Source organism: Scyliorhinus torazame, chromosome 12 (assembly GCF_047496885.1).
Source record: "Scyliorhinus torazame isolate Kashiwa2021f chromosome 12, sScyTor2.1, whole genome shotgun sequence".
Taxonomy (NCBI): Eukaryota; Metazoa; Chordata; class Chondrichthyes; order Carcharhiniformes; family Scyliorhinidae; genus Scyliorhinus; species Scyliorhinus torazame.
The window spans coordinates 229370314-229385002 of record NC_092718.1 but is presented as its reverse complement, the minus strand read 5'-3'; the positions used below and the strand labels follow the sequence as shown (position 1 = coordinate 229385002).

Below are 14689 nucleotides of genomic sequence, written 5' to 3'. Positions count from 1 at the left end.
TGAAGAGGAAAGGATTGCAAAGATGCTTCTGGAAAGGAGCGAAAGCAACAGGGTAGTTGTTATGGGGGACATTAACTTTCCAAATATTGACTGGAAACGCTATAGTTCGAGTACTTTAGATGGGCCTGTTTTTGTCCAATGTGTGCAGGAGGGTTTCCTGACACAGTACGTATATAGGCCAACGAAAGGCGAGGCCATTTTGGATTTGGTACTGGGTAATGAACCAGGACAGGTGTTAGATTTGGAGGTAGGTGAGCACTTTGGTGATCGTGACCACAATTCGATTACGTTTATTTTAGTGATGGAAAGGGATAGGTATATACCGCAGGGCAAGAGTTATATCTGGGGGAAAGGCAATTATGATGCGATGAGGCAAGACTTAGGATGCTTCGGATGGAGAGGAAAACTGCAGGGGATGGGCACAATGGAAATGTGGAGGGTTAACGGTAGAGTTCTTGGCAATGTGGAGGAGCAGAGAGATCTTGGGGTCTATGTTCATACATCTTTGAAAGTTGCCACTCTAGTGGATAGAGCTGTGAAGAAGGCCTATGGTTTGCTCGCAAACAGAGGGATTGAATTTAAGAGCCGTGAGGTGATGATGCAGCTGTACAAAACTTTGGTAATGCCACATTTGGAGTACTGTGTACAGTTCTGGTCGCCTCATTTTAGGAAGGATGTGGAAGCTTTGGAAAAGGTGCAAAGGAGATTTACCAGGATGCTGCCTGGAATGGAGACTAGGTCTTACGAGGAAAGGTTGAGGGTGCTAGGCCTTTTCTCATTAGAACGGAGAAGGATGAGGGGCGACTTGATAGAGGTTTATAAGATGATCAGGGGAATAGATAGAGTAGACAGTCAGAGACTTTTTCCCCGGGTGGAACAAACCATTACAAGGGGACATAAGTTTAAGGTGAAAGGTGGAAGATATAGGAGGGATATCAGAGGTAGATTCTTTACCCAGAGAGTAGTGGGGGCATGGAATGCACTGCCTGTGGAAGTAGTTGAGTCGGGAACATTAGGGACCTTCAAGCAGCTATTGGATAGGTACATGGATTACGGTAAAATGATATAGTGTAGATTTATTTGTTCTTAAGGGCAGCACGGTAGCATTGTGGATGGCGCGGTTGCTTCACAGCTCAGGGGTCCCGGGTTCGATTCCGGCTTGGATCGCTGTCTGTGCGGAGTCTGCACATCCTCCCCGTGTCTGCGTGGGTTTCCTCCGGGTGCTCCGGTTTCCACCCACGGTCCGGGGATGTGCAGGTTGGGTGGATTGGCCATGATGGATTGCCCTTGGTGTCCAGGATTGCCCTTGGTGTTGGGTGGAGGTGTTGAGTTTGCGTAGGGTGCTCCTTCCAGGAGCCGGTGTGGATTCGAGGGGCCGAGTGGCCTCCTTCTGCACTGTAAATTCAATGATAATCTATGATTAATCTAGGACAAAGGTTCGGCACAACATCGTGGGCCGAAGGGCCTGTTCTGTGCTGTATTTTCGATGTTCTATGTTGTTCAAGGAACAGCTACTGCATGTCCTTGATAAGTATGTACCTGTCATGCAGGGAGGAAGTGGTCGAGCGAGGGAACCGTGGTTTACTAAAGCAGTCGAAACACTTGTCAAAAGGAAGAAGGAGGCTTATGTAAAGATGAGACATGAAGGTTCAGTTAGGGCACTCGAGAGTTACAAGTTAGCTAGGAAGGACCTAAAGAGAGAGCTAAGAAGAGCCAGGAGGGGACATGAGAAGTCTTTGGCAGGTAGGATCAAGGATAACCCTAAAGCTTTCTACAGATATGTCAGGAATAAAAGAATGACTAGGGTAAGAGTAGGGCCAGTCAAGGACAGTAGCGGGAAGTTGTGCGTGGAGTCCGAGGAGATAGGAGAGGTGGTAAATGAATATTTTTGGTCAGTATTCACACAGGAAAAAGATAGTGTTGTCGAAGAGAATACTGAGATTCAGGCTACTAGACTAGAAGGGCTTGAGGTTCATAAGGAGGAGGTGTTCGCAATTCTGGAAAGTGTGAAAATAGGTAAGTCCCCTCGGCTGGGTGGGATTAATCCTAGGATTCCCTGGGAAGCTAGGGAGGAGATTGCTGAGCCTTTGGCTTTGATCTTTAAGTCATCTTTGTCTACAGGAATAGTGCCAGAAGACTGGAGGACAGCAAATGTTGTCCCCTTGTTCAAGAAGGGAAGTAGAGACAACCACGGTAACTATAGACCAGTGAGCCTTACTTCTGTTGTGGACAAAATCTTGGAAAGGTTTATAAGAGATAGGATGTATAATCATCTGGAAAGGAATAATTTGATTAGAGATAGTCAACACGATTTTGTGAAGGGTAGGTCATGCCTCACAAACCTTATTGAGTTCTTTGAGAAGGTGACCAAACAGGTGGATGAGGGTAAAGCAGTTGATGTGGTGTATATGGATTTCAGTAAAGTGTTTGATAAGGTTCCCCACGGTAGGCTACTGCAGAAAATACGGAGGCATGGGATTCAGGGTAATTTAGCAGTTTGGATCAGAAATTGGCTAGCTGGAAGAAGACAAAGGGTGGTGGTTGATGGGAAATGTTCACACTGGTGTCCAGTTACTCGTGGTGTACCACAAGGATCTGTTTTGCGGCCACTGCTGTTTGTCATTTTTATGAATAACCTGGAGGAGGGCGTAGAAGGATGGGTGAGTAAATTTGCAGATGACACTGAAGTCGGTGGAGTTGTGGACAGTGCGGAAGGATGTTACAAGTTACAGAGGGACATAGATAAGCTGCAGCGCTGGGCTGAGAGGTGGTAAATGGAGTTTAATGCAGAAAAGTGTGAGGTAATTCATTTTGGAAGGAATAACAGGAAGACAGAGTACTGGGCTAATGGTAAGATTCTTGGCAGTGTGGATGAGCAGAGAGATCTCGGTGTCCATATACATAGATCCCTGAAAGTTGCCACCCAGGTTGAGAGGGTTGTTAAGAAGGCGGATGGTGTGTTAGCTTTTATTGGTAGAGGGATTGAGTTTCGGAGCTATGAGGTCATGTTGCAGCTGTACAAAACTCTGGTGCGGCCGCATTTGGAGTATTGCGTGCAATTCTGGTCGCCGCATTATAGGAAGGATGTGGAAGCATTGGAAAGGGTGCAGAGGAGATTTACCAGAATGTTGCCTGGTATGGAGGGAAGATTTTATGAAGAAAGGCTGAGGGACTTGAGGCTGTTTTCGTTAGAGGGAAGAAGGTTAAGAGGTGACTTAATTGAGGCATACAAGATGATCGGAGGATTGGATAGGGTGGACAGTGAGAGCCTTTTTCCTCGGATGGTGATGTCTAGCACGAGGGGACATAGCTTTAAATTGAGGGGAGATAGATATAGGACAGATGTCAGAGGTAGGTTCTTTACTCAGAGAGTAGTAAGGGCGTGGAATGCCCTGCCTGCAACAGTAGTGGACTCGCCAACACTAAGGGCATTCAAATGGTCATTGGATAGACATATGGACGATAAGGGAATAGTGTAGATGGGCTTTAGAATGGTTTCACAGGTCGGCACAACATCGAGGGCCGAAGGGCCTGTATTGCGCTGTAATGTTCTATGTTCTATGTTCAAAGAAGAAGGAGTTGCAGGCGAGGTTCGACCTATTGTTCCCGGGGAAAACGGTGTATCAGCTGAGGAGGACGAGGGAGGCTATGTATGGGGAGAAGGCAGGGCGTGCGCTGGCAGGTCAGCTCCAAAGGGGGGCCACGGCGAGGGAGATAGTTTGTGTGGCGGATAGGACGGAGGAGTTGGTGGTGGCTCCGGATCAGATTAATAAAGCGTTCGAGGAGTTCTAGAGGGACCTGTATAGGTCAGAGCTACCAGAGGAGGAGCGGGAGTTTCTTGGTGGGCTGGAGTGTCCGAGGTTGGGGGAGGCAGAGAGAGCACAGGAGGTGAAGGTGGCGATTGGTCGGATGAAGGCAGCGATGGGTTTCCAGTTGAATTTTACAAAAAATTTAAGGATAGGCTGGCGCCGTTGATGGTGGGAATGTTTGAGGACGTGATGGTTAGGGGTGTCCTGCTGCAAACAATGGGGCAGGCTTCCATCTCGCTGTTGCTAAAGAAGGACAAGGATCCGGTGCAGTGTGGGTCTTATAGGCCCATATATCTCTGCTGAATGTGGATACTAAGATATTGGTAAAAGTGCTGCCGTTAAGGTTCGCAGGGTGCCTCCCAAAGGTGATTGGGGAGGATCAGACTGGGTTCGTAAAGGGAAGTCAGTTGTCCTCGAATGTGAGGAAGTTGTTGAACATGATGCTTTCTCCGACAGAGCGGAGGAGGACGGAGGTGGTTGTGTCGTTTGATGCAGAGAAGGTGTTTGATTGGGTGGAGTGGAGGTATTTAGAGTCATGGAGTCCTAGATGTTTACATCACGGAAACAGGCCCTTCGGCCCAGCTTTTCCATGCCGCCCAGTTTCTATCACTAAGCTAGTCTCACTTGCCCGCATTTGGCCCATCTCCCTCTATATGCACTATGCCGATGTAACTGTCTAACTTTTTTAAAGGAATAAGTTATACCCGCCTCTACCACTGCCTCTGGCAGCTTGTTCCAGACACTCACCACCCTCTGTGTGAAGAAATTTCCCCTCTGGTCTCTTTTGTATCTCTCCCCTCTCACCTGAAACCTATGCCCTCTAGTTCTAGACTCCTCTACCTTTGGGAAAAGATGTTGACTATCGACCTTATCTATGCTCCTCATTATTTTATAGACCTCTATAAGATCACCCCTAAGCCTCCGACGCTCCAGGTAAAAAAGTCCCAGCCTATCCGGCCTCTCCTTATAACTCAGACCATCAAGTCCTGGTAGCATCCTCGTAAATCTCTTCTGCACTCTTTCTAGTTTAACAATATCCTTCCTATAATAGAGTGACCAGAACTGAACACAGTATTCCATGTGTGGTCTTACCAATGTTTTGTACAACTTCAACAAGACGTCCCAACTCCTGTATTCAATATTCTGACCAATGAATCCTAGCATGCTGAATGCCTTCTTCACCACCCTGTCCACCTGCGACTCCACCTTCAAGGAGCGATGAACCTGTACCCCTAGATCTCTTTCTTCTGTAACTCTCCCCAACTCCCTACCATTAAGGTCCTGTCCTGATTTGCTCGACCAAAATGCATCACCTCACATTTATCTAAATTAGACTCCATCTAATTCATCGGCCCAATTGGTCAATCCTGCTGCAATCTTATATAACCTTCTTCACTGTCCACCAAGCCACCAATCTTGATGTCATCTGCGAACTTACTAACCATGCCTCCTACATTCTCATCCAAATCATTAATATATACAACAAATAACAGTGGACCCAGCACTGATCCCTGAGGCACGCCGCTGGTCACAGGCCTCCAGTTTGAAAAACAACCCTCCACAACCTCCCTTTGGCTTCGGTCGCCAGGCCAATTCTGTATCCAATTGGCGACCTCACCCTGGATTCCGTGAGATTTAACCTTTTGCAACAACCTACCATGTGGTACCTTGTCAAAGGCCTTGCCAAAGTCCATGTAGACAATGTTGAGTGCACTGCCCTCATCTACCTTCTTTTCACCCCTTCAAAAAACTCAATCAAATTCGTGAGACATGCCTTTCCCCTTACAAAGCCATGCTGACTTTTCTTAAATAGCCCTTTGCCTGTCGAAATGCCTGTAGATCCTGTCCCTCAGAATACTTTCCAACAATTTATCTACTACAGAAGTAAGGCTAACTGGTCTGTAGTTTCCAGGCTTATCCCTACATCCCTTCTTAAACAAGGGCACAACATTTGCTACCTCCAATCTTCAGGCACCTCTCCTGTGGCTGTCGATGATTCAAATACCTCAGCTAGGGGGCCGGCAACTTCCTCCCTAGCCTCCCATAACGTCCCGGGATACGTTTCATAAGATCCCGGGGATTTATCTATCTTGATGCACTTTAATACCTCCGGCACCTCCTTCTCTGTAATATGTACACGCCTCAAGACATCACTTTTTATTTCCCTAACATTCGTGCCTTTCTCAACAGTAAATACTGATGAGAAATATTCATTTAGGACCTCTCCCTCTGTGTGGACCTGCACATAGATGACCTTGTTTATCCTTAAGAGGCCTTTCCCTAGTCACCCTTTACCCTTTATGTCTGTAAAGGCTCTTTGGAATTTCCTTTGCCTTATCTGCCGACAATCTCATGCCTCCTTTCTGCCCTCCTGATTTCTCTCTTAACTCGACTCCGACAAGCCCTATAGTTATGGGCGAGGCGTTTTCAGAACCCCAAAATGTATCTTGGAATTCAACCAACCTCCCCTTTAATGTATTTGTTGCTTTTCCGAGCACACGGCTTATTCCCTAGGTGTGGGATTACAATTATGGACACGTGGGTTTTTAAACACAAAACAATGTTTATGCCATGAACTCAACTTAACATCTTAAATAAACATTGGATCTTTTAACACCCGTTACTGCAAAGATAACTCCGAAAATATTACAACAGTAAATAATTCCTCAAAATGTTCCTTCAAACTTCCAAGAGACTTAACACCTTTAAACAGAATCACATCAGGTTAAAGGCTTTAATATTATGAGTTTAAATCACCCAAATGATCCAGAGATAGTCTTTCATGGCAGAGATCACAGCAAGTCCAGCTTACTGCAAAACACAGACACACCCAAGCGCTCGTTTCCTCCAAACTGCAGCTCCCTGGAAACACAGAGACACACACAAGCTGCTTTTTCAAACTGCAGCTCTCTGGAAACATACAGACACACACCAGCTCTTTTTCAAAAACTCAAACTTCAAACTGGCTGACCTAAAACCCAGCTCCACCCACACTCTGACATCACTGCATTTTCTTAAAGGTACATTGCGTAAACATCCATTTCTTAAAGGCACTCTTACATGACACTATACTCCTCAAGGGATCCACTTGATGATAGCTGCCTATGCATGTCATGTGGTTCCTTCTTCCTTTTGACCATGGCCTCAATATCCCGAGTCATCCAGGGTTCCCTCCTTCTACCAGCCTTACCCCTCACTCTGAGAGGAATATGTTCACCCTGAACCCTAGTTAACACCTTTTTGAAAGACTCCCACTTACCAGCTGTCCCCTTGTCTGTAAACAGGCTCCCCAATCAACTTTTGAAAGTTCCCGCCTAATACCCTCGAAATTGGCCTTGCCCCAATTTAGGATTTTAACTTATGGGCCAAAACTATAGGGGGCAGATGTTTTAGCTTTCGCCTCGCTGATTGGTCGGATGTGGTTCTTGTTGGGGTGGGGGTCAGCTTCTCCACCCTGGGCCTCGGTGTGGTGGGGGGACCTGCTGGAGTTTCTAACCCTGGAGAAGGTGAGGTTCGAGCTGAGGGGGGGCGAGTGAGGGGTTCTACAATTGTTGGGGTTTGTTCATCACGCACTTTCGGGAGTTGGTAACCGTTGACTGTTGAGGGAGGGGGGTTTTGAGCATGCAGGGGGTGGAAGGCACCGGGGCTGGACGGTTTCCTGGTCGAATTCTACAAAGAATATGTGGACCTGTTGGGCCCGTTGCTGGTTAGGACTTTCAATGAGGCAAGGGAGGGGGGTGCTTTGCCCCCGACGATGTCCCTGGCACTGATCTCCTTGGTCCTGAAGTGGGACAAGGATCCCCTGCAGTGTGGGTCTTACAGGCCGATTTTGTTGTTAAATGTAATTGCCAAGGTGGTGGCGAAGGTCTTAGCCATGAGAATTGAGGATTGGGTGCCGCAGGTTATCCACAAAGACCAGACGGGGTTCGTGAAGGGGAGGCAGTTGAACGCGAAGGTGCGGAGGCTCCTGAACATTATTATGATGCCGGGGAGGGAGGGGAAGGCGGAGATAGTGGACGCCGAGAAGGCCTTCGATAGGGTAGACTGGGGGTACTTGTGGGAGGTGCTGAAGAGGTTCGGGTTTGGGGAGGGGTTCGTCAGGTGGGTTAGGCTGTTGTATGAGGTCCTGATGGCGAGTGTGGCCATGAACAAGAGGAGGTCTGAGTACTTTTGGTTGCATCGAGGGACGAGGCAGGGGTGTCCCCTGACCCCCTGCTCTTCGCACTGGCGATTGAACCCCTGGCTATGGCACTGAGGGAGTCGAGGAACTGGAGGGGGTTGGTGCGGGGTGGGGTGGAGCATAGGGTGTCGCTCTATGCGGACGACTTGCTGCTATATGTGGCGGACCTGGTGGGGGGAATGCCGGAGGTAATGAGGATCCTCAGGGAGTTCGGGGATTTCTCAGGGTACAAGCTCAACGTGGGGAAGAGCGAGTTGTTCGTGGTTCACCCAGGGGACCAGGAGAGGGGGATTGGTGAGCTCCCACTAAAAAGGACGGAGAGGAGCTTCAGGTATTTGGGGGTCCAGGTGGCCAGGAGCTGGGGGGCCCTGCATAGACTTAATTTCACAAGGCTGGTGGAGCAAATGGAAGAGGAGTTTAAGAGGTGGGACGCGTTGCCACTGTCCCTGGCGGGTAGGGTGCAGTCAGTCAAGATGACGGTGCTCCCAAGGTTTTTGTTCCTGTTCCAGTGCCTCCCCATTCCTATCCCGAAGGCCTTCTTTAGGCGGGTCAACAGGAGCATAACGGGGTTTGTGTGGGCGCGAGGGACTCCGAGGGTGAGAAGGGTGTTCCTGGAGCAGAGTAGGGATGGGAGGGGCTGGCGCTGCCCAACCACTGTGGGTACTACTGGGCTGCCAGTGCGGCGATGGTGCGCAAGTGGGTGATGGAGGGGGAGGGGGCTGCATGGAAGAGGCTGGAGACGGCGTCTTGTGAGGGTACGAGTCTGGAGGCGCTGGCAACGGCGCCGCTGCCGCTCCTTCCAATGAGGTATACCACGGGCCCGGTGGTGGCGGCTACCCTCAAAATCTGGGGGCAATGGAGGCGGAACAGGGGGGAAGTGGGGGCCTCGGTGTGGACCCCAATACGGGGGAACCACCGGTTTGTCCCAGGGAGAATAGATGGAGGATTTTCGGGGTGGCACAGGGCAGGGATAAGAAGGTAAGGCGTTTGCCAGGAGGCAAGTGGTGGAATTCCCGCTGCTGCTGTCACGCACGGTACAGGACAGGGTGTTTTCGGGGGGGTGGGTTGGAGAGGGGATGATCTCGGCAACATACCAGGTGATGCAGGAGGAGGAGGAGGCCTCGGTGGAGGAGCTGAAAGGTAAGTGGGAGGAGGAGTTGGGGTGGAGATCGAGGAGGGGACGTGGGCAGATGCCCTTGGGAGGGTGAACTCTTCCTCTTTGTGCGCGAGGCTCAGCCTCGTACAGTTTAAGGTGCTGCACAGGGCACACATGACCGGGACAAGGATGAGCGGGTTTTTTGGGGGTGAGGACAGGTGTGTTAAGTGCTCAGGGAGCCCAGCAAACTATACCCATATGTTCTGGGCATGCCCAGCGCTGGAGGAATTTTGGAAGGGTGTAGCAAGGACGGTGTCGAGGGTGGTAGGATCCAGGGTCAAACTAGGCTGGGGGCTCACAATATTTGGGGTTGCAGGGGAGCCAAGAGTGCAGGAGGCGAAAGAGGCCGGTATTCTGGCATTTGCGTCCCTGGTAGCCCGGCAAAGGATTCTTCTTCAGTGGAAGGATGCGAGGCCCCCAAGCGTGGAATCCTGGATCAACGATATGGCGTTAAATTAGAGAGGGTGAAATTTGCCTTAAGGGGATCGGTGCAAGGGTTTTTCAGGTGGTGGCCGTTCTTGGACTTCCTGGCAGAACGGTAGACAATGGTCAGCAGCAGCAGCAACCCGGGGGGGGGGGTTCTATTTTACTTTTGTTTGTCTATACTGGGGGATCTGAGGGGGTGTATATATTTGCTATGTTTGCTATGTGTTAATTCGGGGTGTTAATTAATTTATTATTTATGTATGGGGGGAGGGGGGCACGGGGTTGTTTTGTTTTGTATTTAATTCTATTGGGTTCCTTTTACATTTTGTTGTTGATATTTTGTGAAAACTTTAAAAAAAAAAATTTTTTTTAAAAAGAGGGAGGGGGGTTTTGGGGTGACTGGGTTTTTTTGTATTGTAAAATTTTTGAAAATTTGCTGAATAAAAATACTTTTTTAAAAAAGACCTACAAAGCATTGGTCATCAGCTTATTCACACAGGCACCATTATAAAAAGAATTTGAGTATTCTTTTCAAAACCTTTTGTCTTACACTGATCAAGACATTCACAAGAATACAATGGAGTTGGCAAATGGACTTTGATTGATAGAGCTTGTCATGGAGAATGCATCAGACAAGATGGAATCGGGGCTGGCACCAGTTTGACATCGGTTTGTGATTCCCCGCCCCTCCTAACTGGCGGCATAGTGCCGCGCACAGTCGCAAGGCCATTGGCATGTCAACGGCCAGCCCACCTGCAATGCTCCATCCCCGATTGCCCGAGTTTCCGACGGCGCGGGATACGTGTGGTCTGAGCCGGCATGCCCGCGGATCGGCCCTTCCCCGATTGTAGCGCCGCTGGACTGAGTCCGCAGCCGCCATGCTGAGTTCCCAATAAGTGAGACCACACGCAACCCACGCCATCGGGAACTCGGCCGGTCGGGGGTGCAGCATCGCGAGGTGGGCCTCAACATACTCTCCGAGTCCGCTGCTTTTCAGGGGGCGGTGCATCGCAAATGCGGTGCCACCCCCGATTTCGGCGTCATCGGGGATTCTCCGCCCCATTGCCGAACCCGATTTTGTCGTCGGGGATCGGAGAATCCAACAATAAATATGATTTCACGATTGGAGAACATTTTCGAAATTGTGCTCAGTGTTTTAAGAATTCGGCTGACAACATATTTAAGATTGTTAGTCGGGCTCGCATGGGAGTGCATTTTAAGAACAATCTTTATTAGTGTCACAAGTAGGCTTACATTAACACTGTAATTAAGTTACTGTGAAAATCCCCCAGTCACCACTCTCCGGCGCCTGTTCGGGTACACTGAGGGAGAATTCAGAATGTCCAATTCACCTAACAAGCACGTCTTTCGGGACTTATGGGAGGAAACCGGAGCACCCGGAGTGTGCACTGCTTTCGCTAATCTCTTTTAACTGAACTGCAGGGAGCAAACTGCTTCACTTCTGGTCACAGCTTTATTCAGCTCAGAATTGACCTGCTTTCTGCAAAATGCCTGATGCCATAGCTCCACCCAGCAACACGATCATCTTACCAAGCTGAAATCGAATTACCTCCACAGGAAATACCCTTAATCAAAACAATTCCAATAGCTCAAGCGTTTTACGATAGTTTAAATGCACCCCTGGCTCTCAATCTTTGAAACTAGGATTTCTTTTAAAACATGACTGCAGCAGTCACACACACAATAGCCCAGGCTTTTAACCTCACTGCACAAATTGTTTTTACAATATAAATTGAGAGTACCCAATTCTTTTTTCAAATTAAGGGGCAATTTAGTGTGGCCAATCCACCTAACCTGCGCATCTTTGGGTTGTGGGGGTGAGACGCATGCATTCACGGGGGAATGTGCAAACTCCGCATGAACAGTGACCTGGGGCCAGATCGAACCCGGGTCCTCGGCGCTATGAGGCAGCAGTGCGTCACCGTACCGCCCTCTTACTGCACAAAATACCTCTAATACAATATATCTGAAGTTCCTACATGAATCACAAAGCTATATATATTAATACACAGGGCCCTGTTCTGTGCATCAGAAAAAACATGTACACATGTTCCGCCTGTTTTAGCTAAACCAAATAAGCAGCGGCCATTCACCAGTTCAATCCTCAGGGCAGAGTCAAGTTGCATGCTTTAAATTTCAAACAATGCTTGGCAGTTAACTGTCAGCCGCCATTAACTATTGCATTCTCTATGACAATGTCTCCAACAATCAGAGTCCAACCAATCAGAACTCTCTTCTCATACAGTATAAAATAGATTTTTCTCCTGACATTGGTATTCTCATTAATGTCCTGATGAGTGCAAGATTTAAAGGTTTGACAAAAAGGCCTCTTTTTCAGCAATACTCAAGTTCTATACTACCAAATAACCATGTATAGAATTAACAACTTACTGTGACAGGTTGGTGACCAGTGCTAGATTTGCATCACAGATATTATCAGATCCACAGTCCTTCTGAAATTGGATCTAAAAGAAAAAGCAAGGTCTAGATGTAAACATTTCCCAAACCTTAGATTATCATAGAATTATCTTAGGAACAGAATTAAAGAGAAGTTAAAATTCAATCATACTGCTGGGGTGTCTGGAGTCACATGTAGGCCAGACTGTGAAATGTTATGGGCCAGGGTTTAGAAAACTCCAAAGTACATCATGGAGTTCACCTGACCTACAACTGTTCATGGATTTTGGTTACAAGGAGCACAAGGGCCTACCTTTCAGGTGTTATTCAACAGAGGCCTGAAGCACTTTTCACCAAAACAAAAGTTTATTCTATGAATTCAGTTAACATTTCTATAAACACACACAGTCAGCATTTTTATCAACTACAAACATAAAGACCCCACACAGCTACAGTAATCTATGTATAACCCTGAATGAATTCCCTCTTAACTATTCCAATTTAATAACATCCCATAAACTACTTTGACCAAAACAGTAGGTTTGAATTCCTTCCAGATAGCAGTTATCTCTTTTAAGTTATCAAGTTATGGAAACACTTTTAAAATGCAGAGAGAGAGACAGGACAGGATTTCTCTGCCCGAATCCAACATCCAAATGTGAAAACGAAAGGAAAACCTCAGAGTTCAATACAGCCCAAACCAAAACGAAAGTAAAACCCAGAGCCACAACCCAGCTCCACCCACACAATGACATCACTAAAGCCATTTGATCAGACAAAACATTTCTTAAAGGGACACTCCCATTACAGAAAGGACAAAAAGATAGATGTTAACAGAATCGAAGCCAGTGGTGAAGCTGAACCCAAGGGTGGAATTTTGAGCTGCTGTCAGTGGTGGGACTTGTAACAGGTGTGGGAACCAAACTTCGGAGTGATCGCAAATGTAAGTTTCCGGCTGGCGGGAAGTTAGTTTGGAATTTTGTTCTCCCAGGCTAAAAGCAAGTCACGTTTCCCTGGAAAGATATTTGCATCCAATTAACATTTCAGTAATACTCATTAAGAAACCAACTCGCAGGAATCATGTTCTCCCTCCAAATTGAAGTGCCTTACAAATGGATGTTCAGAATGGTCTGTTACATGACCATATATAAGTGGTATACTCCTGATGGACTTCACTTCACCAGCAACTTTGAAGTACACTGATGATGTTTTCAGCTACCTTTAAGTGTGGTGCTGCAATATTTTAGTGTTTGTCATAAGTCAAACCAAGGCTGGTACACCGGAAGCTCCGGAGAACACAGAGATATGACTTGGAGGCAGGAGTGAGTGGAACACGGGAGAGAATTGTGGAACTCAAATGCATGATGGGGGAGGGCAAGGAGGTGATGTTGACTGGAGCATAGAAGTGAAGAGGTGGTACACACATGTATGACTGGGGGTTGTCAAAGGTACAGAAGATATGAGTGTGAGACTGTCCTGTGGCTGAGGCTTCAATTTCATGGACTGATGAAGACGACAGTCCTGGGACTGTGCAGGGCATGCCAGAGGGGTCTGCATATGGCAGGCATGTTTTTCTCCCGGTCCAATTATGTTGTTGCAATGATAGAGACTTGGTTGTGGGAGGGACAGGATTGGCAGCTAAATGTTGCAGGATTCAGATGTTTCAGGTGGGATAGAGGGGTTGTAAAAGGGGTGGGGGAGTTGCACTACTGGTTAAGGAGAATATCACAGCAGTACTGCGGATGGACACCACGGAGGCACATACAGCGAGGCAATACGGATAGAGCTCAGGAATAGGAAGGGTGCAGACACAATGTGAGAGGCCTCCCAACAGCTAGCAAGAGATAGAGGAGCAGATATGTAGGCAGAGTTTGGAAAGGAGTAAAAGCAACAGGGTTGTGTGGTGGGTGTTAACTTCTCCTATATTGACTGGGACTCACTTAGTGCTGGGGGCTTGGATGGGGCAGAGTTTGTAAGGAGCATCCAGGATGGTTTCTTGAAACAATTTGTAAGTAGTCCAACTAGGGAAGGGGCTGTACTGGACCTGGTATTGGGGAATCAGCCCGGCTAGGTGGTCGACGTTTTAGTTGGGGAGCATTTCGGGAACAGTGAACATAATTCAGTAAGTTTTAAGGTACTGTTGGATAAAGATAAGAGTAATCCTCGGGTGATGGTGCTAAATTGGGGGAAGGCTAATTATAACAATATTAGGCAGGAACTGAAGAACCTAGATTGGGGGCGGATGTTTGAGGGTAAATCAACATCTGGCATGTGGGAGGCTTTCAAATGTCAGTTGAAAGGAATTCAGGACCGGCATGTTCCTGTGAGGAAGAAGGATAAATATGGCAAGTTTCAGGAACTTTTGGAGAACGAGGGATATTGTGAGCCTTGTCAAAAAGAAAAAGGAAGCATTTGTAAAGGTTACAAGGCTGGTAACAGACAAAGCTCGTGAGGAATATAAGGAAAATAGGAAGGAACCTAAGCAAGGAACCAGGAGGGCTAAAAGGGATCACAAAAACGAATTGGCAAACAGGATTAAGGAAAATCCCAAGGCTTTTTATACACATATAAAGAGCAAGAGGGTAGCCTGGGAAAGGGTTGGCCCACTCAAAGGCAGGGGAGGGAATCTATGTGTGGAGCCAGAGGAAATGGGCGAGCTACTAAATGTGTACTTTGCATCATATTCACCAAAGAGAAGAT

At 47.6% G+C, this 14689-nt stretch overlaps 1 protein-coding gene across 1 annotated transcript in view; it reads right to left on the bottom strand.

Annotated features, from left to right (window-relative positions):
* Positions 1-14689, bottom strand: part of LOC140387050 (integrin alpha-E-like) — a 434586-nt gene that overhangs the window by 161248 nt on the left and 258649 nt on the right. The window contains exon 21 of the mRNA XM_072470061.1: positions 11984-12057. Within this exon, the coding sequence (XP_072326162.1) occupies positions 11984-12057 (74 nt within the window). The remainder of the gene's footprint in view (positions 1-11983; positions 12058-14689) is intronic.